Source organism: Tachypleus tridentatus, chromosome 13 (genome assembly GCF_004210375.1).
Source record: "Tachypleus tridentatus isolate NWPU-2018 chromosome 13, ASM421037v1, whole genome shotgun sequence".
Lineage (NCBI taxonomy): Eukaryota > Metazoa > Arthropoda > Merostomata > Xiphosura > Limulidae > Tachypleus > Tachypleus tridentatus.
This window is the reverse complement of record NC_134837.1, coordinates 247,046,202-247,072,237: the sequence shown is the minus strand read 5'-3', so window position 1 is coordinate 247,072,237 and position 26,036 is coordinate 247,046,202. Positions and strand designations below refer to the sequence as shown.

Here is a 26,036-nt window from a genome sequence, read left to right as displayed (position 1 = left end):
TGTTCCATAACTTGAATAGTTTACATTTCATTGTTTAACAGAAATTTTAAATTTTATGTAACAATAAATTGGCTGTGACCTATTATTACAGGAGGAGTTTTACAAGAATGTCCCACTATATTTATATACATTATTTTTGTATTGAGATACAGGTGTAAAACGCTTAAACAGGCAAACAAGAGTTTTAGGTTTATCAAAAGTGTCTAAAATAATGTTTGATTGCAGATGTTTTCTTAATATCATTTTTAATTTCTTCACCATGTAATTCGGATTACAAGTATATTAAACCACCACTTCATATACATTTCATATCAACTTGAAGAATGATATTTAGGTTTAAAATGAAAAATGTCAACTTTTTGTTTTTATTCCACAAAAAAATGTAACTGATATTAAATAAGATAAATAGTAAGTTTAAAGAAATAATTAATTTAAAGACATGCAGATTTGGATTTATTTAGCATACTATTATTATGTTCTTCCTAAAGAATTTTTACGTGGTGATAATTCCAAACACGAGTGAACTTGAAAGTAGGATTACTAATAATAAAAATCAATAAAACGTACTTTAATAATGATCCTACTCACTGTGAATCCATGCATTAATATGCATTTACGGCAATCTCCACAATTTAAGTTGATCAATATAAATAAGATAAATAGTAATGCCTGTTGTATACCATATAATTAGTTCACGGGTGTGGTTAGATATTCACCAAAATCGGTATGAAGGTTTATTGTGTTCATATGGATAAGCATTCAAATTTTAGGTTTCACATATTGTGTTTTGCAGTTTTTTTGTTACAATTACATATAAGAGAAACAACACTTCATGTCCTTTGATAAACTTTTATTAGTCATGAATCTGCATAATTCCAGTTATTTATAAATACGATCAGCAATGTCATTAACGTTTCATTATTCGTATATTTAAATTAATTTAGGTTAACAACTTGAACTATTAGAATATATGTTAATAATTATCTGGATTTAACAATGATTTCATTATACCATATAATGTAGTAATTCGTAGCTTTCAAGCACCTGTTGTATGTTGAGAGTATGGACAGGTGGTTAGGGCGCTTGACTCGTAATCTGAAGGTGTGAATTTGAAATCTGGTCTTCCAAACATGTCACCTTTTAGACATGTGGGCGTTATGTGATGAGGACTAGTTTCCTTGTTCGTAGCCCTTCACCGGTAAATCAGGTACAGTCCACACACATAATCTTCGTCTAGCTTTTTGCAAAATTCAAAGAAACAAACAAACCATAATTAAAGACATCTTTATTCTTATCCATTACCTTCTGTATTATTTATATTTGTTTGTTTGAATTTCTGCACAGCTACTATTTTACCAATGAACAGTAGGATTAACTGTTACATTATAATTCCCCCACAGTTGAAAGGGCGAGCAGATTTGGTGCGACTGGGATTCGAACCCGCGCCCCTCAAATTACGAGTCGAACGCCTTAACCAAACTGGCCATGCCGCTGTATTAGTAAAGTCATGTCTATTAAATAACAAAGCTCTAGTCACGAACATATATTTCATGTCACTCATCTTGCATATCAAATTAATAGTGTTCTATAAAGTTATGTCTATGGATTTTAACAAGGTAGACCTCTTTCTTAAAGATACTTATAAACTACAAAAATTATCCCTTGGTAACAAATGCTTTGAAATTCTCATTGGAAAGTATATGTAATCTTGGCCAAAATATCTGTATATTTTTCAACAAATGAAATACAAATACACTTGACGTGTAAATCTGGGATTCACATGTTATATTAAACATCATAATACGTAATTAGTAACAGAAGACAGCTTATATGAATATCATGAACGATTTATTAGTAAAGCAAACAATTATATTTCACACCTGTAGAATGATGTGTATATCTGTATTAATTCTGTCATGACAAAACACATGTAAAAACAAAATATAACATCAAATTATTATAAATAGTATCTGTGACATTATATCAGTCTGAATTACATATATATTTAATACATTTATTGCCCTCTTTTTACTGTAATAGCTTTCGTATGGCCACATGGCATGCTGTTGATGAGGTTATCCATGTAATTCATCGTGGTTTCACCACACTGTTTCTTGAAGAAGCTCCAACTCAGATACAGTAGACGATTTAGGGTCTTAGTTAGAAATTTTCCTTCTCAGTCTTTTTTCCAACAGTTCGCAAAGAGGTTAAAATGTGGAGAGTTTGCTGACTATGCCAGTCTTGTAATGTTCGACTGTTCGATATACTGTGAGCAATGGCGATGTCATCCTGTAATACAAAGCTATTACCAAACCTTGCCTTATATATGGCAGACATATTGTCTCCATGTAATAACTATAAAAGGCGCTACTGATCTTTCCCTGAAGGATTTGATGAGCTTTTCTTCCACCTTGATGAATAGGTTCCCAACATATACTAACTTACCTCTGTGGCAAAGATAGTTTTCTCTCATCATATCTTTATGCAAATGACAAACACGAATTTTTCCGTCAGCTTTGACAAACTGGAAACAGGATTCATCTCACAAAATGAAATGTCAAAATTGTTCTAACTGTATGTTGGCATGCTGTATTGCCTACGTAACACGATTAGTTCTGGTTAACACTGGTTTGCAGCTAACCCTTCTTGCATAATAACGTTGTTTGGTCAGTCTCCTATGCATTATTTTTCAGGTAATCCTAGAAATAATGAGGTAATGCATTACTTTTGTAAGGTGTCGCAAAACTCTTTTCAGCTTTGACATGTTAACTTGAACAATAAAAGGTCATCTAAGAAAGTAATTTTGCAGCGTCTATCAACAGACTTTCCTGGATCAAAGTTTCCTGTAGTCCGGTAACGTTTCAGAATTCTGGATACAGTACGCTTGGAGTTTCATAATTCTCTGACCATGTGCATTTGCCTCATGCTATTTTTGTATGACCAAAAACTTGATGCTTCTAACACTTGGCTTGTGAGAAGGCATGACGACAAATGAATCCGGATTAATTTTTTTAACAAAGTGTTGATACGTTTTGAAAGAGATTTTACCAAAAGGTGACACTTTTATAAAAAAAAAAGAAACACGTGTGCATGCGAGGCTTGAGAAACAAATGGTTAAAACGTAAAGATCAGAATAACAACTCGTACATACTTGTCTGATCATACACTATATTCTTTGCTACTAAGCAATTATTTCATTCATGTTAACTGGTTGAAAATCAAGTATTAGATAAATTAACTTATACAAGCGCAAGGAAAATTAGGGTTCTCATTAATGAAAGAAATAAGCAAAGACAAAGAACAACAATTATTTTTCAGACAGAGATGAAACCAATGATCCGAGATCTCAGGTTCCAATACCTAAATTGATTCTAAACGATCTTCCTATTAACAGACACTTCAACCGACCCGGTTTTCCCATTAAAAATGTTACTCTCATCGGTATCAAAACATGATTCAAAACTAAAGGTGCTTATTGTGTCGCTAATCTAAACAATGTTTGACTTTTGGAATCAATCTGGATCTTGGAACCACAGATCTGCGATCATTGATTTCATTTCTGTCAGAAAAAAACATTTGTTCGTTCTTTGCTTGTTTCTTTCAAGTAGTGTAACCTTTACTTTTCCTGAAACTTACTACTTATTTAAGATAATATTCCGTACCTTTTTGTATAAATAAAGTAGCATAATATTTTTTTTAATCTGTGTCCAGGTGTCGCCTTTATATTACTTAAATACATAAGTATAGATTTTATATTTATTTTTAACCATTTATAAAGCAAAATATGCTGAACACAGGTTAGTAACACTCTCGTCTCCTGTCAAGTAGTACCGGAAATGAAACATACTTTGCCCAGTACATAGAAAAATATACTAAAGTCTTGGGCCTGGCATGGCCTAGCGCGTTAAGGCGTGCGCTTCGTAATCTGAGGGTCGCGGGTTCGCGCCCGAGTCGCGCCAAACATGCTCGCCCTCCCAGCCGTGGGGGCGTTATAAAGTGACGGTACAATTTGTTGGTAAAAGAGTACCCCAAGAGTTGGCGGTGGGTGGTGATGACTAGCTGCCTTCCCTCTAGTCTTACACTGCTAAATTAGGAACGGCTAGCACAGATAGCCCTCGAGTAGCTTTGTGCGAAATTCCAAAAAAAAACAAAACAAATTAAAGTCTTCTTGGAAAAAGATATAACTTTCATGACGTCATTCAACATCCTTTTTTTCACTCATATCGATTACACCACCATTTGTAAAAAAGAAGATTGTATATTCACGTTTTTTATGGATCAAATAGCAGATATTATAAGAAATAGAAAAAAAAACGATTTTTTGTCCATTTCGTCGCAAATATTCATGACAATTTGTTATTAATTGTGGATGAGAAAATCTTCGTTCATTTATGATATGACGTTGAATTATTAAATTATTCAAGATGTGAAATCATCGAAGGAGAAAAAAATAGCATCTGCTTTACCTCCGATGTCGATTCAAGAAATATCACAAGAATCTCCTGGAAAAAGGCCTAGAGATATCTGTAGGTAAGAAGAAGCAGTTGGCAAGGACACAAAATTGTGCCTGATATGTAATAAACAAAATACGTGGGTAATTCCATTGATGGCACCGTCATTCTTATTTTCCTCTGCAGACGAAAGGCCCACCTTTTTATAACCCTTGGAGTATATGGGTTTACTCATTTTGTATCAAGAAGTTTTGAACTTAAGCGTTTTTCTGACATCATGAATAGATAGTGTAATTTAAGAGAAAATTGCTTGCTTTTCAGAAGGATACATAACTGTCGTTTTCCACGTAAAATATGCGTACATTCAGATCATAAAATGTGTTGTGATCGGGACTTAGATTTTCTAAGAGGAGTTATCTATCGTACTTAATAGCATTTTAAAACAAATGAATGTGGATTATCATGGAGAACTAGAAACGTCCAGAAAGTATCTGCAACAAGTTGTAACCCAAACATAGAAAGCAGATGTAGCATTTTTAAACTGGCGGATATCCCTAATGCAAATGTAATTGGACAAATTCGTCCAAAAGTTCCAAGAAACAGTGCGTAATGACAAAATATTTCCGTCTTGAGAAGCGACATAAACCCACATACACAAACTGTTTCCACGACATATCATTTCAACTGTTGTGTACCTTACGAATATGAATAAAGAATGGGTTTTAATATCAATCCAGAAACTAATATGCCATATAAGTCGCCAATTACAGTTGTTATGGGTATTTGTCCAGTCAGATTGTTGTAGCATCGATATGTTGAACTGTCATTATCATACACTAGGTGGCTTATGGAACCAGTAAGGTATTTGTGTATTTTTGAAAATAAAAGCTTTACGTCAAAGTGTTTTTGAAATGGAAATTATACTGAATATATCCTATAAAGATCTACAGTCGTCGTTGGAGCATTATCGGACTTGTCAAGATCAACTAACGACGTATGAGGTTTCAAAATTGCTTCTGTATAACATATTTCACACCTTTGTATAACTTACATTTTTTATACAAACGGAACACTTTCTGCATATATTTCAAATATATTTAATACCTTCGATATTTATAAAATTCTCTGCATGCTTTGTAACTAACACAAAGGCAACGAGTGATTTTAATTAATAATATTTGTTCTTTCTACTAAAACTAGCACTTATTTAAAATGAAAATTTGTATAAGAAAATGGTTAGTTGATAAATAAAACAAATATGAAAAGTTAAATACTCATAAATCTGTAAATTATGAAAATAAAGTAATATAAGTTCCAAACTAAAGAGTATCTTAAACCAAGTATATGATGAGTTTGGATTTATGACGCTTGAAAGAAGTAAAAATTTTTTACTTTATACCAAATTCCCCTTAAACTGTTGCTTTAATTCAATAAAAATACCTCGTAACCCTGAATTGTGTTTTATATTGTTATCTTATTTTGGTTATTTATTACACGTGTTCGCATATGTTGGTCTTTTCTTGTCACTCTAGTGAGAGAAAGGTTTGTTGAAAATATAAAAACTAACAGTGAATATTTTTTTAGAAACATAAACAGTGTAGAAAATATTAGGATTGGGGTTGAACCATTGAGGGATGATTCAGGAAGTTTCGTATTTGGTGATTATGTAAAGGCTAAATTATTCATTTCGGTTTCTCTTCGGTTTTTACTCATAAAAATTTAAGCAATGTATCAATATTCAGCATTTGATAAATGGAAGCAAGATGATTACATTATTTCTTAATTTGTTAAGAAAAAAGAAACTTTAAAGAAAGATAAAACTCCTTGGCCAAATAATAGTTACACAAGAGTTTTAAAGGAGCTTAAGTGAGGGATATGTGAACCACTTGCTACTAGTTTTTGGGTGTATTTGAATAATAGGCATTGGCCAAAAGATTGAAAATTAGCTAATGCTGGATTTATTTTCAAAGGAGATGATAAAAATTGTCTTAGTACTCTACATTCTGTTATTACTAGTTCAGTTGTGGGAAAAAGTTTGGAAAGCTCGATAAGATATGTTTTAAAAAGTAATTTAAGAAAGCTTCGTATTGTATTAGAAAGTCAACATGATATCTTAAAGGAAAAATGTTAACTTTCTAATAAAATACGAAACTTTCTTAAATTACTTTATAAAACATATTACCTTAAAAATCCTTTAACATTCTTTAAAAATGTTGTTGTTTATATAGATGCACCCCGCTAGTACAGCAGTATGTCTCCGAATTTACGACGCTAAAATCAGGGGTTCGATTCTCCTCGGTGGGCTGAGAAATTGTCATTCAGATTGGGGGTTGTGTAGTAGGCTAACAACCTACTCACGTAAAAAGCCAGGCCAGTTACTGAAACCGCAGCGTATGCGGCACTATGTTCCTAACGGAATTTAGTGGCATTATTATATTATTATTATATGTTTATATAGATGAAGGTAAGGGTTAGATTTCGTTTATCTAGGTTTTCAGAAAGCATTTGATAAGGTACCGCAAGAAGGACTTGTAAAAAATTATATATCGGTGTGGGAATTAGATCGCTATTTGAAAAGTGGCTAGATGGGAGGAAGTAGAAAGTTGTTATTAATGGAGCCCAGTCAGATTAGATTAATTACACAAGTAGTATATCTCAGTGCTAATTCCTAGTACCCATGCTCTTTCTGTTTTATATCAGTAACATAAATGAAATAACGATCAATAAGTTACATTTGCTGATAATATTAAAGTATTGGATATTTTGTCAGAAGAATGTTTACATCTTACAAACGGCTTGTTTGTTTAGAATTAAGCACAAAGGTACGCAATGGACTATCTGTGTTCTTCCCACCACGGGTATCGAAACTCGGTTTTTAGAGGTGTGTGCCACTGGAGAGCTTGCAAACTGATTTGGAGGTTTTGCTGAGTGATGCGAACAATGGCTAACTTGTTTTATATAATAAAAGCAAAATAAAAATTGTACAATTAGATTATACGTTTTAATTTAGCTTTAACGATATATTTTGAAATTGAGAATAAATATCATTATGGTTTCAAATGATATGAAAAATTATTTCTTGTAGTTCTCACTTTACATCTCTGAAACCTGTAGAAATAGTGTCAGATCCACCTGCATTACTTTCAGCTTATTTAACCAAGGACCTTTTGGAAATTCATATAAATTTCAATAGCAGCATACTACCTATAAACAATAATTGTTCTCTTGTATTGGATGAATCTACCCTACTAGAATATAGTTTAAAAGGTGAGTATAAAAGTTTGTTATATATCTTCGATAAGTCGTTTTTTTTTATAATTGTTCCATATACATGTATTTGATTCATTATTTAATAATTTTATATGAATAAGAGTATTAATATATAAATAATATAATAAGTAAATATTTATTTTTCTTTGTGGTACTTCCATGTGTGTTTGTCTTTTGACTTATGAAGAATTTCAGAAAAAAATAAAATAGTTAGATAGGCTATTAAAGAACAAGAGTTTTTTAAATGGAAAAATTACCTAAAGTAACATCAAAAAAAAATAAGTTTATAATGTGGTTGAATCCTCTGATAGGTAGAAACATTTTGTTTGTCTCTTATTAAAAAAATAAAAATAAATAAAGTTCGATATAGCCACATGAAGTAGATGTTGTGGATAGAAGTTACAAGTAGTTTTTAAAGTTAATTTTAGTCTTGTCTCATTCAAAACAAAGAAACTCATTCCACTGTTATATAATGCATGTCAGCACTCATAAAACAATTTAATTATTTTTCACAAATTATAGTCTGAAAATGTATGTGTAAAACGTCTGTATGTAAATTGACTACATGATACGTAGATTCTAAATGAAATTTTTGGTTTGCTATAAACAATGATCCGGTTCCACCATGTTATAAATAAGGCACACTTACTCTGGACTCAACATCAGAGACTAAGTAAATCACTCATGCAGGCTGAAGAGTGCTGCAGAGTAATGCACAGATTGCATAATTACTTTTGTTCTTTGGATTCAAAATGCTCAAAAAATTTATACTCACAGAACCAGATTACTTTCTTGAAAATGAGGATACTGATGAATCAGAAAATGGTGTCCAAACACTTATTGGTAAAATGAAAATAGATTTGGTGTTTAATTTTGCACTATTACAGATTTGTTGGATGAGGTGAAGAAATATATATAATTATAAAATTAAAAGAATGGTCAACATTCTAATCTTATAGACCTAATCAGTTTCTACTGTCAAGATTTTCTCCTTGAAAAAAGCTATATTTTTCACCATTTTTTCTTGACATTATTCCTTTTATATTGTGTAATATACTTGTAATAATTCAAGACCATGTGTTTATTTTTAACTAATAATTGATTTCAGCTTAAAGTATTTGATCAGAATTTGTATATAATACAGATTGTCATATTAGGAAAAAGACCCAAGGTGCTGGTATAATATTCATTTTGACCACACATTTACGTACGTGACGAACTTAGTCTGAAATGCCAATAAACATTTTATCAGTATCGATCTTACTTTAAAGTATATGAGAATGATAATATTCAATATAAAATAAAAAGTAATAATATATATTGAAACTTAGTTTTGTTAGGTCACGTATGCAACACTAAGTTTAAAAAACACTGAATTAGATCTGGATTAACTAGCATTCGACTCGGTAAGTATCTTATGTTTAAACACTAAAGCACCCATAGTCTTGTATGTATAATATGAAATGGGGATGAAAAGGATCAGTTGTAAAACATATGTATTAGAAAATTGTGAGCAGCTATAGTTTTAGTATACAATAATTTAAATACACAGACTTGAGTGAAGGATAAACCAGAAACTGAGAAAAGAATTCTGGGCAAAGTTGGGGGCTGTAAAATATCAAATAATATTTGCTGTACACCAAGATGTAGAAAAAAAGAAACGAATAGTTTACTGCCCCTGTGTTCATAAATTTATATGAAATTCACATATATTTGCGGAATGAAGTGTTAAGAGAAAGAACCTAAGACAGTATTTCTCGAGACTCAGAACAGCTTCTTCGTAAAGTTCAAACTAGATTGTAAATTCTACTGGTAAGCGAAAACCTATGAAATAAAATGAAGATGTCCCAAACCATAATAAACTTCCTCTTGTCTATCCACTTACTTCACTTTAAATCATTTTACATCTGCAGTTCAACAAGCATCGTATTTAGCAAATTACGTGAAATATTAGGGGTTTTAGTGAACACATCACATCTTAATATTATGATGATTTAAATGTCAGAGGTAAGATCGTGAAGTATCTACTCTGATATCGTAATCTTCCCATTATGAATGTTGAAACTTGATATATTACATCCTCCCAAATAAAGCTTTGTAATTTCCTTGAAAAATAGGCAAGTCAGTATGATAATGCCTAGTCAGTATGGTAAGAATTAAGTGTGGTACAAGGAAATTAAAAGTAATCTTTAAAGACATGATGATCTTCGTAACTAGTGGTGTATCAAATAATGTATATGTTGAGGAAGTAAGCAGGAGTTGTCTGTTCATAGGAGTGAACACAGTGTTGAAAAAACAGGTACATTATCTTTGGGTTTAGACATTTTAAGGTTCTGTTTCAGGTAAGTCAATATATCTAACTTAACATGCAATATTTCATATCTTAAAAGAACGCTTGGTTTTTTTATGATAATACTCAATTGCAGTGAATCTTAGGGATGTGGTGTAAAAAAAGTAGTTACTGCTCTTTGTACAGAAAGTAATTGTTATTATTTCATTGCAAATAGTGGAGGCAGAATAAAAAGAAATAGAGATATTTGATTTCGCTCCATATATATTTCTTACGAAAAGGTATGTTTTCTAGTGTTTTGATAACAACATTTCATGTTTATTTATGCTAAATATACACGTTAGTATGAGTAAAACTGTATTGTTGTTTGTTTATTTCTCAGATTCTGTTTGCAGCTCTTATGGAAGGCGTCTATTCATTACTTTGTCACCTCAGGCTCATCTCTCGAGAACTATGAATTTCGCATTTGCGGAAAACAATGAAATACGTAGCATGTGCAGCCACGATAAACTGCATGGTTGTATGGAAGGAAATATAACAGTGCCACTTTTACAAACGGTAAAACATTTGATATTTAAAGATGTGTAAATCTCTATTTATTAAGGTCATATGTCAGATTTGCCCAAAAAAAAGAATAAGAGCAATAAAAATATAAATACATATTTACATTTTTTTCTAAAATATATATTTCTACTACAACGACTTTCTTTTGTTGACCAAAACGACTAGTATCCTCACCCTATTAACTAATATTTATGTATACTGATAAGTATTATCAATAATGTTCTTCGTCTGCGTTTTATGAAACACTGACTTAAGTGTTTAAATCTATTCGTCACTCCACGGGTTTAAAATAGTTTCGTAGAAGAACGAGTGTTCTCCATTACCTGAGTGGTTAGTACTTCAAAAATTCTTCAGTGTTTATCAAATATTCGTGTAACATTAATCTTGGTTCAATAATCCTTCTTCTTTTATGGCAAATACGTACTAGGTATTATGTTATTAAAAATAAAACATGCATTAAAAGACGATAAATATTTAACAATGTTAATATTTTTCTGAAATCTTTCTATTCACATATAGTCTTCCTATATTGTCGCTAGCTTTGGTTTTATATAAGATTTTGCATAAACCAGGAACTGAGGACTACTGTTTATTGCAGTATTATTAATATTTCACTCAGAAGACAAGAACGCCAATGAACAAAACCTATATTATTTCAGATAGAACCATCGTTTTTTATTGTGGGACCTACTCATATATGTATAGGAAATTTAATTGTTAATATTGTGAACGTTGTCGGAGCTGGACTCTTTGGACTGGAATATATTTGGAATATTTCACCAAGTTTTAAAACTAATGGTGAGTTAACACTTATTTTTAAATTGGTTTTTATAGATAACTGTTGCATACACTTCGTCAGCGTAATTTTGTTTTGCAACTAGTCAATTTAGTTTTTCAGCACACCTGCTTAATACTGAAGAATATGCATTAGCTTTTGTTATAAAAAAAACAATGAGGTAAAGGTACACGTGCACTTCTGATACTATATTACAACTATAAATCGTAATTTGTGATCAATGTGAAGAAAAATATTGAAACAGTAATCAGATACCATCAGTTCATGTCTTATCATGGCTACTTCAGAGTACTGAGGGTAAGACAACACAATTATATCTCAGAAGACAAGGAAGTAGTTAATCAGTCAACAGAATAACAACATAAAAGCAATTTAAAAAGTGATTATTTATATTCGTCATAAGACATTAGTGTTCGTGTTATTGTATTTTACTCTTATTATAACAAATATCTTATATAAATTATGTTTAGATCTCTATTCTGTTAGTTTTATCCCAGCTGCATTGAAGAGCTCTCAGTTGAGAGAAAAGCTTTGTTAGCAATGAATATGACGAATGTAGCGTGGGTGTTATTGTGTTTTTTTTTTAATTGTACGCAAAGCTATATCACGATTATCTGCGTTAGCCATCTCTAATTTAGCAGCGTAATGTTAGAGGGAAAGCAGATATCTATCACTACCCACTGCCAACTTTTAGACTAGTCTTTTACCAACGAATAGTGAGATTGACCGTCACATAATAACGTACCCACGGCCGAAAAGAAGAGCGTATGTGGTGTGACGAAAATTCGACCCTTGACCCTGAGATTATGATTCCTTCGCCCTAACCATTCGGCACGGTTTAAATATTTACCACAATGCTATTTTATATAAACGCACGAGCTTAAATCCATTATTTATGAATGCATCTCTCTATATTGCACTAAGGATAATCTTATATAAGCTGCTTCGAATATATATATTGTTACATAGTATTTATATATTTTGTGGTGTAATTTACAGGAATTAAAACTATTACTTATACGGTCATAAGTACATCTTGATAACAAACATAAAAATTGGTATGTATATATATATGTGTATAAAACAGCTATTCCTAGTTGTGAAGTTCAAGTCACGCGGATTTTAGATTTTCATAGGTATCTGTTAAATCACGTATACATAACATATGAGATATAGAACTTTGAGAATTCTATAAAGGGAATTTGAAATAAATAATCACATATAATTGGTGTACTTTAAAATTCTCGCAAAATTATATGACAACACATAGTAACGTATGATTTTTTTTTACCCCACACAATACACTCACGTACTTCGACTAAGCCAAAATCAAACTTTTCAACGATGATTATCGTCAGTTTATTATAATTTGTAAACGAGTGAAGGTACCTTTGTCTCTTTGATGAACCATGGCTGATAGCCCAGGAAACAAAATAGAAGGGATAATAGGTTTAAAATGAAAACCAATTTTTAAAGCGACACGTGACTACCACTTCAGAAAATAACTAACTCAAATTATAATATAAACTGGTTTCAAAGGCGGTTTGTGTACAAACTCTCGTTTATTAATAAATGTACGTTTACAGGGAGTTGTGATAAATCAGTTTCATTTGATACACTAACAGTAAAATAAAATATAAATTTAAATGTTTGAAGTAGCACTTGAGTGTTCTGGGTTGTTTGATATTTATCACTTAAAATGTTTTCCAAATAAGTTATATATATATATAATCATACACGTTTTTATGAACAGTAAAGCATAATATAGCACAACATGTCAGATTTTAATCTAATTTTTTTCATATGTAGCTTAAGCACTCTGTATTTTTTCAATGCAAAATAATATAAAGTTTGAGTTACACATTTGGTATTTACGAAAATAATAACTTTGACATTAAACAGGAAATACAAAAGTCCATGCACAAATCCCATAGTTTATAACGTTACAAATTGTAGTTCATTATCTACAGTGGAAAACTACATATAGAACCTTGTGCAGCCTTGTGAAGTTTGGAAACTGGTTGCATTGGTAGTAAAAGAAACTTCATCACATAAGCTTGCCGAAACTTTGCACATTTATAACTAATCATTCAACCCACTTTTCTTGTAAAAAATTGGTTCTCCATCATCATAATTGAGTAACTCTCTGCTTAACAGTAAACAAATAACTTATACTAATTGTTCTTTACTATAAACATTGAAAAATTCCTCTCCGTGGACTCAGAAGATAATCTGATGTGGCTTTGCTATAGGAAAACATACATTTGAAAAAGTCAGGTAGGACGAAACAAAAACAGCATATACATTTTAAATGTATATAAACACACGTACATATGCAGTAATGTATTAATGTGTTTCACATAGACGACATCACTCCTTATCGAAATACTTTTGTATGCATAGACATCAAAGAAGTAAATTAAAACATATACGTGACACAACTGTGTTTTGAGTGATTCATGAATATGGTACAGCGTTCTAAACTGTGAAACTTCAATTAAATAGTTATTTGTTGTTCTTGTGAAGCTTCTGTCAAAGTGTTGAAACCTTGAATTAATAAAATATTAGTTTAACATAATTAATAGCTTTAATTACTGAAAGTTTCCAATATGCGTAAAGAAATGAATAGATAACAATAATAACAAAAAACATAATTATGTAGTGAAATATTTAAAATTTTGTCAAATGTTACAAGGATAATGTATAATTTTAGATAGATCTAAAACTATACTGTAATTTATATAAATTTCTTAATGAAGTTATATTTTGTTATATGTTGTTTTTTAATGAAGCTGTGGTACTTGTAATATTGTTAGACTTGTTTTAGCAACAATGGAAACAGTCACTGAAAATAACCTGGAGTTCTCGTTTGCTTCTGAAGAGGTAAGTTTGTGATGGGTATAGAAAATGTGTAGGTATATTTATTATTACTACTGTTCGTTTCTTATGTCGCATAAACAAAAGCTTAGAATATCATACGAGTAAAAAAAATCACCACATTCATAAGACATGGTCTTTTGTTTATACGTTTTGAAATTGGCGCAAAGCTACACGAGGACTACCTGCGCTAGCCGTCCCTAATTTAGCAGTGTAAGTCTAGAGGGAAGGCAGTTCGTCATCATCACCCACCACCGACTTTTGAGCTACTCTTTTTATCAGTGAATAGTGGGATTGGCAGATAATTATAACGCTCCCACGGCTGAAAAGGCGAGCATGTGTGGTGTGACATAGGCTTAACATTACTTAGCGATCAGTGTACCTTGCTATAGGTTGAACAAGCCAAAATTTAAAACATAATACGTTCGAATAATAATGTATTTTAAGTCGATCGTGATGTTCTGTCCAGAGAGCTAGAGAAAGCCATTCTGATAGTTAGTGCTGCTGATTAATTGCCCTGTCCATTGAGTAGATTTCAAACTTAGGAACAGCTGATAGTTAATTGAAATTTAATTTTCTTTTTTACATTTCCATAACATTTTTCTCTTCTGCTTATTCAATAAATTCACCATATTTATAGCATATCTCACTAATCTCAGAAACTTCATCCACGTCTCAAAAGTTTTTAGTTTTATAATTAGTTCTAAAATTTTGTTTTTATAATATTATGTTCTACAAAACAGAATAAGTTTCCGAAATATTGGAACTACTGAATTGTTCTTTTTTAAATATTACATAATTTTACAGTTAGTTTACTAAAGGTAGCTTGCAAAAGCTTTTTCTCGACATTTCAAGTACTTTTCTTCTTTACTTAAATTCTTCTAATGACACAATGGTATGTCTTCGGACTTAGAAATTAGAAACCAAGTTTTGATACCCGTGGTAGACAGAGAACACATGGTACATTGTGTAGCTTTGTGCTTAATTTTAATCAAACAAAGTTTACCTAAAGCAGCTCGAGGGCTATATGTGATAGCAGTCCCTAATTTAGCAGTATAAGACTATAGGGAAAGTAGTTAGTTGTACCCACCCACTGCCAACTCTTGGGCTAGTCTTTTACCAACGAATAGTGGGATTGACCGTCACATTATAACGCACCCACGGCTGAAATGGCTAGCATATTTGGGGTAATGGGGATTAGAACTCGCAACCCTCAGATTATGAGTCGAGTGCCTTTACCAACACTGGCCATGCCGGGCCCATAGAATGACTTTGAGTTTTTCAAGAACCAAGCTTTTATCTCACAGCGTAGTCATATATTGAGCAATTTGAGATATAATTACTGTTTTAGATTCGGAAGGAAATTTTTTTCAGTTGATGTATTTCATTATACCTATGGGCTCATTGATTAATTTAAGCAAATTATGCTTAAATAATTTCAGTTTGGAGATAAGCTAGTAGAGATCCTGAGGAGTAATAACATCTTACAGAGTGTACGCGCGCCCCAATCTTGGTATTGATGGCCACAAAAATATAGCAAATAAAAAAGAAAAAAATAGGTGCCATAGGTTAATTAACTATAATCTTACTTAAAAGAATATCAAATGTTGCAACTACTGAGAATTGTCTTGTGTTTGTGAATTTATCTCTATGCAGATTTTATACAAAGCAATTGGTCCTGAAGACCATTGATATTTCCCGTTCTAGTACGATATTGTGTCATTTTCCTATGTTTTACACCTCATATACCACTTGTTTTATTTTCAAAGTGAAGGAACGTTTTTGATTAGTTAAGTGGTCTGTATTTGTGCCTCAAGTAGCAAATGGTACAAAAATGATCAGTCACGCTATAACATAGTTATAAAAGAAAAAAATAGGCAAGATTTAGGGATCTCAAATTCTCGTGATCAAATCTCTTTGGTTTTGAATATGCTTAATTCTAGAGTAATTTATTTATAGAGAAGCAAAATCAAAGGCCTATATATGAATCCAGAAAAAAAGTTCAGTGTCCATACAAGTCTTCATACTGTTGTGTAATAAATAAATATTATATAACTTAACGTTAAGCGTGTCTATTTTCTTTACTGGTTATTTATTTTAAGTCAGTTAATGGGTTTCAAACTCATTGTGATAAAAAATTGCTCTTTGATCTTGCTGTTGTCAATAGTCCTAATCTCTACTTCTGTGAAAATCAGTTTATCTGAGTATACAAGGAACTTTTGTTGCCATGACCACAAGATATACATGTATTGTTAAATTTCTGTCTTTATTAACGCATGTAACAGGCCATGCTTGGACAGTTGTGTTGATAATAGTTTAAAGTAATGAATTGACAGGAATAATGGCTTGTTCGTACAACAGAAATACTAAAAACAGTCAAGAGAGGAAGTTTTCAGTGTTTTGGTACAAATGAAGTTAAGCCAACGGAAGATCATCATCACGGATTTGTATATGTCGAGTTTGTGACTACTTGAGCAGGTCTACAAAGTAGTTGCTAATATGAGTGCGTAATATGAAGCCACAAAATGACAGCCGTCAAGAACTGAACATGCAACTGATGTGTAACCTATACTAGTTAGGGCCATTTTTGCAGCAGGGCAGACAGTGAGTACCCATGGCCATATGCTCCAAGAGTCATTATGTCGAGGAACAAGTCATTGAAAAGAAGAATTTTTCTTTGATTTCTGAGTGATCAAGTTTATTTATATGTGAGTGTGATATGAGCCTCAAATGTTTCGTTTACCTTTTGATTTTATTCTCAAGTTAGTACAATCATTATGTTGAAATACCATTGACTCAAACAGTGTTAGTAGAGTTTCACAAAAAGGCATATTTACAAGATGCTCAAACACCAACAGTTAGAAAGACTTGTAGAAACAAGAAAGAAAAGGAAGAATACTTATTTGCTTTCTAAGCTATCAGGTGATAGATAATGTGCAGTGTATATATTACATTGAGTAATTTCCCACCTTATTATAAGTCAGTATGACGATATGTTTACAAACTCATTGAATTAAAGAGTAGTGTTATCCTTACTTTTCTGGTACTCAGTGAAGTTTTTCATATAAAACATCATATGACATTTGTAAAGAATATCTCCGTATAAAATACCACCTGTACTCACGAAATAGTTTGTAATTACTTAGGAAGTATAACAAATCTATGAGTTTTGTGGGAGTTGTATAAAAAATAGAGGAAAAATATTTTATCTTAATGGTAGGAATTAATGAATATGATGTAAAAGCTGGAAAGTATTATTGAAAGATACATGTATGTATCCGCTATTTCCAGAAAGAAAGAAATATTTCAGTTTTGTATTGAAAAATCCAAGTATAAGGGAATTATCATAGAAGAGATAATAAAACATGAATACACTACGAAAGAGAGGAAGAAGGAAAGAAGTTGTACTTTATCTTATTTATAAAGACATATTTCAATTGGATCGAGTGGAAATAATTTTGGGTAGATAAAACTTTATAGACTTCTGTAAGATAAGATACCATAAAAACATTTCCCGTTGATGTAAACTGTGTGTTTGGTTGTGATAGGAATATTTACAGCCGTGAAGGCTGAAATAATTTAAATAAGAAAAAACAGTTTTATTGAAATTTTTTAATGATGTTATATTAAGTGATGCTATAGTAGAACAAGAAAATGAGACTGCACAAGAGGAAAGCAGGGAGTAGTTTTCTTGTTGTGAAAAAGTTTTATATTTGCAGTACAATATCAGTACTAAACTTCTAAACAGAATAAAGTACCTACGATAAGACAGCAAAATCCTTAGTGAAATCTAGCTGACAAAGAAGTTGGTGGTGTATCCCGACTCATGCGAGTTTCAATATATAGAAACTGGTTGCATTCTTGGTTTATTTTTCTTCCTAATACAAGTGGGTTCTACTTAAGGAACTATTGTGAAACAGAGTTAGAGGCAGTTTTTCTGGCAGAAATCTGTAGAAACCTGATGCTCAGGAAGCTTCCACGTTCTTGGAGTATATGCTCAAACATGATGTAAGGCTTGAATAAACGTTCACCTAATAGGTGAGTAACTGCAATAGTAGAATGAGTTATAACCATGAGTCACAAGTCACTGTACCTCAGATTAACACTAATTTCAATTTTCATCTGATGGAAAAGACCCGACCTTTCACCGAAATTTGTTCTTCCATACGAAAGATAAAATTCTAGATGCTTCTGGTTATTCTGTTTCTTAACTAGCTAGTGTCATTCCTCTCTTTGATGCTGAGTATTCTTCAAGCATTTTGAATTGCTTGATAGTCCACTAGGGCTACTGAACACTTGTATAAGGAGACAGTAATGAAAAGATCCAGGGGAAAATGCAAGGTACTTCCACCAAACTATCAAAACTAATCTGAAATCTGCCTATATTAGGGGAGATTTCAATACTGAAAAGGCACATTGGCTCAAGTATTCCTGCTCGCATGGTTAATGTGGTGAAAAGAGAAGTCCTCTACAAATTTTGTGTAAATTGTAAGCTTTATATATAATACTTTTAGTCTTTCCTTTACTACTTTTTAGTATATGAAAACATGTATTTTATTTAAAATGATGATATTGTTTTGTTGTTTTATATGTATGATTGAAGTGTTCAACACTTACTTTTCTTGGTGGTCGATATAAATATCTCGGAACTTTTGTTGTGATTGAAACCAGAAGTGCAATACAATTAACATTTTAAAGTCCATGAAATAATTTTAGATTGGTAGGTTAACTTGAACTTTCTTATCTCTAGGAATGGGTACTTTTGCTTGTTTATACTATAATTGACTTTCCATATCATCTGAATTTATTCTAGAGATATGTTAGTGATGTAGTAGAACCATATATATTTCTTTTCCCGACATCTTTCTCATTCTAACTATGAATTTTTGTACCTATGAATTTTTGAATTATTCTAAATCTATAGTTGAATTGATATTTCTAAACAGAATAAGAACTTTATTTTTTACCAACTTATATTTTACCTGCATAATCGTCATTTGCTATAACTATCCCTAGTTTTTTGAACTCTATGTTTTGTTACCTCTAATACATAAATAAACCAAAATAAATGCGTCCAAATTATCTTTAGTTGTTGAGTTATCAAGTTTTGGTTTAGTTGAAAAAGAGAATACATCTTTATGCCTTTAAGTATGCCATTAATTTAGGATCTCAAGAGTTGAAACACATATTATTTTTGTATTAAAGAAAATCAAGCTACTGAAATTCAGAACATAAAGTGCTTCTAAATGGTTTTATTTCATACTGTAAACATATTTTAGTGCAATTACTGTTTTGTAACAGTTTATTTTATACATTGATTACAAATAAACAATCTTATGTTAAGTTGTTTGCAATCCTCAAACGCTCTTTTCTCTCCTGAATATCGTATTTTTCTCCATTGTTTTTGTAAAATTTATCTGTCTTTAAGTTAACCTTAACACATTATATCTTGCAGATCTAATGGAATAATAATCAGTATGAAAATAATTTTAATATATTTTGTTTTCTCAGATGGTGATATACAGCCCTTATGTTTTAAGTGTTTATGGAGTGAACGTTTTAGGAATAAATTCGCGAACTCACTATCATGAAATGCAACGAATTGACCCAGATTCAGGAAAACAAAAAATCTACCTTTCCATATCTGGACCTCGAGTTGCTGATCCTACAAGAGGTAACACTTACTTCGTGCACCTGGAAACATGCAATTATTCTTTGTTTCAACAAGTCCAATTTAGTGTAAGTTGAAGTTTTATATAAGTTTTCACAGTAAAATAAAACAATACATTTTGGGTATTTTAATTTATGCTTTTGTTAGTGTATCTTATACAGTAAATTTATGGTGTACTTAATATACAGTAAAATAAATTAGTTTTAAAAACTGCATTCATACCTGGGGGCATTATAACGTTGCGGCTAATCCCATCATTCGTTGGTAAAAAAAATAGCTCAAGAGTTGGCGGTGTGAGGTGATGACGAGCTGCCTTCCCTTTAGTCTTACACTGCTAAAATCGGGACGGCGAGTGCAAATAGCCTTCGTGTAGCTTTTTGCGAAATAAAAAACAAAACTGACCTGGTCTAAATGAAGAATTTCTGTATACAATATGCCTTAACCAATCCAATTTTACTGTCAAATACAATTTCAATTTTTACCGTCACAAACAATTAAAAAATCAACATTAAAAATAATGGCACTTGATTTTATTTCATTTTATACACTTAAGCGGATCATAACTTTCTTGATTTTTAATCAATATGCTTTAATTTTATACTTCTACACTTACACAGTGTCCGGCATGGCCGAGCGCGTTTGGCGTGCAACTCGTAATCCGAGGGTCGCGGGTTCGCATCCCAGTCGCGCTAAACATGCTTGCCCTTTCAGCCGTGTGGGCGTTATAATGTTACACTCAATCCCACTATTCGTTGGTAAAAGAGTAGCCCAAGAGTTGGCGGTGGGTGGTGATGACTAGCTGCCTCCCTCTAGTCTTACACTGCAAAATTAGGGACGGCTAAGGTTTCTCCTCCTGGTTGGGGGTTGTGCGGTAGGCTAACAATCTACTCACTTAAAAAACCAGCCTGTTAATGAATCCGCAAGCGATTGCGGCTCTATGTTCCTTCATGGAATCGAGAGGCATAATAATAACACTAACACTTGGAATTTCTAATATACACAGAGGTTAAGTGCGTTCTATTCAAGCAGTTTTAGTACGTTACCATGCTGTTAATTCCGTGTCGTCATGTTCCATCATGTTGTATAAGTCTACTTTACTGTGCAGTTTAATTTTAGAAAAGGGATTGTCCTAAGCTTCTCGCTAGGTTCCTATCTGTTACAAATTCAGCTGTCTCAGGCCTGTTTAGAAAGGCCTAAGATCTACACTTTTTTGTTTTAGAATACCATGAAAAATAAATGATAGTCTCAATTATAAAATTCTTAATCTATGATGTAAGCACGTCTTGATGATCTGTGTGTAAGAGTATTTTGCGTCGGAAAGCATTTGCGAAAAGCATTAATTTTGGGAAAGCCAGAAATGTCGAAATGTAATTCTGATAAATGGCATTTCATCTCAAATTTATATCGTGTAATGTTGTCATGTGACTTGTTGATTTTACTTTCAAAGTCATTTTAATATAAGGCATCCACTTCTATGCAGGAATCGTAATACGAATAATTTAAAACTATAGGTCCAGTGTATCCTTACATTTGTAAAAAAAAACATAATTAAATAAAATTAATCACCTAACTAAAGGGCAATCACGCTGATTTTAAATTATGATGATGATGGTTAGGCAGTGAAGGAAATGAAAGACAAACGTCAGTAGAGATGCAAAAGGTGAAATAAATCATAATACACCAAATTGTACAATGAAGAGTGATGGCTCTTCAAAAGATAAAAACAAAAATTATACAATATACTATTCGTGATGACCAATTATTTGAAGGAAAATACACATGAAAACAACTATTATTGAAAATCAAGACATGTAAAAGAACATAGTGTAGTGAGAGAAAAGTGTTATATAAAAAAAAAAATAAACAGATCTGGTGTTATATTTGGCAAACGCTAATCCACAAAATAAATAAATAGTTTTAAGTTTAAAATAATTTTGAATTCATCGTCAAAATGAGCAATAGCATTGTTATTTCCCTATGATAATCAAAAATAAAGAAGGTATATTGTGGAGAGGAGTTTGTTTGTTTTCAATTTCGTGCAAAGTTAGACTCGGGCAATCTGCGCTAGCCATCCATAATTTAACAGTTTATAATTAGGGGGAAGGCATCTAGTCATCACCACCCACTGCCAACTCTTGGGCGACGATTTACCAACGAATTGTGGGATTGAACGTCACATATAGCACCCGTTCTGCTGAAAGATTGAGAATCTTTGGTGTAACGGGGACTCGAACTTTCTATTATAAAATTGATAGTCAAACGACCTAACCACTTGGTAATGCTTGACCTTTGAAAGAAAAACGTATGAAAAGTGTATCACTTATTATCAAAACAACGTCGATAAAGTAAAACGCGGAGATAGTTAAAAGGATTTTACATTCAGGATTAGTTTCTTACTTAATGACAAAAAACAGAATAATTTAAAAGCTACGTCTAGATTAGAGCGTTAATCCAAATTATTCCACTTACATTTCATACATAATAGAAGAAAATGAACCAAATATCAATTTCAATTCATCTCAAATTTTAATATTAATTTCAAGAAGCGTATAGTCTTCTACCAATTTGTATCTTCTCTCAACTGACGCTACGTTTCTTCTATCCATGACAATAACCTCAATATAATGTTTGTATAAAACAGACAGAAGATGAACTGCAAAGGAGGAGCTGATTGGTTGCATCAATCAATTCAACATTATGTCTATGAATCAAACAGAAATTAATAAGAACAAAAAACAAAGGTAACTAAGATAATTACAACAACTTCGTATGTACACGAGAGAAATCAGAACTTTCACTAAACTGTTTCATTAACTTTAAGGTCCTAAACGATAACGCATGCATAGAAGATTAATTGTATTGCTTATACTTTACTTGAGATAATGGGGTTAAATATAGTCTTCTAGTGACAATACAAGTATGAGAAGAGACCGTGTGAAACATTGCAGAAAAAATTCACAACAAAAATCACATTCACGTCGTTTGAACAAAAAAATTACAATAAATAAATTACATTAATTTCATTTTAAAAATAATGCTAATGTTTCAAATTAAGCTTCTTAAACCAATTCAGATACATATCATACGTACGAATTGTAAGATATCATTGTACTATGTGATCAATAATAAAGAACAGCGAATAACCGACAGTCAACAAAATATTTGTGAGGTGTTGGATGTATGAGCAAGGATTGTAGCTTTGCGTCGTAAAGGAGGTTCACAAAAAGGCGCAGTGCATGATCAAGGATATCAATACCGCAAATATTCATGAATAGGTGATACAAAAGAATTGAATGAAACAAAGACCAGGAACCCTCATTGTTGCATTCGAGCCAAATAATATTGATTCTTCTTCATGATGACGAGAAACCCATTTGAACTAAACCTGTGTTGTAAAGACAGTTAGTGTGGGTATTAAAACTTTATTTCAAATTGCATTTTAATATCCATACCAGCCGTATTTAGAATACATTGTATCTTCTTTCATGAACTTGGTTGACAAAAATTACAGGATTATGTGGCAACCTAGAACTTATAAAAAGAACTAGAACAGTATCAGTCCAAAATTGTGAATATGACCTTCAGGCATCTTGTATTTCTATGTTATTAAGAATCTACAAAATATCGCAGGTGGAGTAGGGAGAAATCGATGGGTTGATTTGTACCAATGCCAGTCTTGACGTGGTCAAGGCTAATCCTGAAATTTAACATCGAAATATTGATTCATCATGTATATAATGTCATTTAATAGCATCAACGTTTTCCAGTTCTTCTCTAGCAAAACAAAATTATCATTCAGTTGTGAATACACACACGTATACCATTATCTTATTGAATATTTTTAGCTTTAATTTTGTTACTGAAAGAAATGACAAATATTTATTGACATTTCTTTTCAAAAGTGAAGTGGCGATACTTTCTAAAATAGTTACAAAAATTGTTTAGATTACTTTACTTGTATACCTCTGTTCATGTGATAGTAATCACTATATGAGTACTATGAATAACCACATTCTTTTAGAATATAGTTTATACTGAAATAGTGCTATTGGGATCATATGAAATTTATTTAACACTTTTGTTTATGCTCAAAGGTCAGTAAATTTATATGTATGATTACTAAAAAATTAATAGAATAATATGATGTAGTAGTGAATTAAAGGTATTTTGTATTCGAATTCTAGATCCTATGGAGTGTGAATTCCTCTGATTTCCAACTGCCGATATTTGGTGGTTCGCAACTGACGATTCCAAAGTACCAAATGAAAGGAAATGCATTTTATAAGATTACAGTCTCAGGTACATTTATTGTTTTGAAGACATTAGTAGAAAAATAATAACATTTAATTGTTTCTTAGGAAAAATTGTTTTAATACAAGGTGATTTTCTAAAGTAAATATACAAAAGTTGGCTATAAAGACTGTTTATGTTGTCAACTTCTAGTAGCATTTCCTGTGTTAATTTTCACACTTCTCTGTTGTGTTAATGCTATACTTGCCCTTTTGTTTCCTTTCAATTTCAGATTCGGTTGTACCATTATTTTTCCACTAATTAGCTCATACCAGTTTGATTAAACGAAACAATTTTTTGTATGTTACTATAATCTATAACACATGGGCTTAGAACTAAGTTTTGTCTTTTATTGGTAGGATATCTTTATTTTTTCTGTTTCGATCTTAGTTTACTCACTGCCTGTCACATCTTGCGGCCTTCCTATTTTTTTGTTTATGCTGATCTTTTACAATTTTTTTTCTCAAAACCCACGGGAAACAAACTTGATTCCATTATATCGATATCAACTTTTCTTAATTATGTGTTAGATGTATCTTTAAAAATTTGCTGTGGAAGCAAACTATCACTGAACTGAACGTACACAAAAGAATGCTGATAAAAGTGAATATCGTTTGCAGTAGTGTTTATTTATGATGAATTGTTTTCATTATTATTCCATAGTAACGTAGCAAAACAACTGTTACTTTTTGAAAGTCAATACAGTTCTTAATGTAAACTTTGATATCAATATTTGTACAATAAGATAAATAAAACCTTTAACTATATTCTCGTGATAAGGCAAAGTGAGAAAATTCATAGTAACCTTATTTATAGTTAAACATTATTTAGCTTTTGTGGTAAAATTTAATTTAGTGTCTCCATTAAAATAAATAAATTTGTTTCAAGAACAAACATACGGTAAGGGATAAAAGCAGTATAAGACTAGAGGGAAGGCACCTAGTCATTACCACCCACCGCCAACTCTTGGGCTACTCTTTTACCAACGAATAATGAGATTCACTGTTACATTATAACGCCCCTACGGCAGAAAGGGCGAGCATATTTAGTACGACCGAGATTCGAGCCCACGACCCTCAGATTACGAGTCGAACGCCTTAACCCACCCATCTGGTCATGCCGGGCCAGCTGTGTCTGAAAATAAATAAAAACAATATAAAGCAAAATTTAATTAAATTAGGTCATGCTGTAAAAAAGAAGTTTACTAGTAATGATACGTTTGCAATGAGTCACGGCCATTTTAATATAAATACACAAGACCTTTTTTTGGTTAGCTAATTAAATCAGGAAAAAACCGCCATCATCTAGATATGATCCCAAAGAGTGCAAAATCCTAAAACACACACGAATGAGTTACTCACTCTCAAATATCAAAAGAAGCTGCCAAATTCTCATTTTATTTAGCTATTTTCGATATTGATTCTCCTTTTAAAATTCCACTAAAATTAAAGTAGTTGTCCTTTATTATGGTTTACATCACAGTCATGCTTCTACCAAACTTTTAACATTTCGTCTACAGAAGAAAATTCAATATTTTTGTTAATTTCGATGAAAAAAAAATTAAACATTCTTGAGTTATGTAACACTCACAAAGAAAAAAATCAAACTACATCATCTGTTCTCTGTCGAACTAACAAAAAAAGGACCTTATGAATAATTTAAAAGTTATATTTGCTATGTATTAGGGTTTTAACAGCTTAACATCTGATTTAAAGTTTTATTTAGATTTAGAATTTAAATAGATGTCGATATGTATGTAATTTGTGACACTTGCTAACAAGAAGATACATGGTTATCTTTTTTATACAACTGTACTTTAATATAAAA

The 26,036-nt window shown here is 31.7% G+C and overlaps 1 protein-coding gene across 1 annotated transcript in view; it reads left to right on the top strand.

Annotated features, from left to right (window-relative positions):
* The window catches only part of LOC143236500 (uncharacterized), a 92,189-nt gene that overhangs the window by 15,268 nt on the left and 50,885 nt on the right, over positions 1-26,036 (top strand). The window contains exons 7-12 of the mRNA XM_076474799.1: positions 7,537-7,718; positions 10,394-10,569; positions 11,235-11,373; positions 14,199-14,254; positions 19,760-19,987; positions 24,104-24,218. Coding sequence (XP_076330914.1) covers positions 7,537-7,718; positions 10,394-10,569; positions 11,235-11,373; positions 14,199-14,254; positions 19,760-19,987; positions 24,104-24,218 — 896 coding nt within the window. The remainder of the gene's footprint in view (positions 1-7,536; positions 7,719-10,393; positions 10,570-11,234; positions 11,374-14,198; positions 14,255-19,759; positions 19,988-24,103; positions 24,219-26,036) is intronic.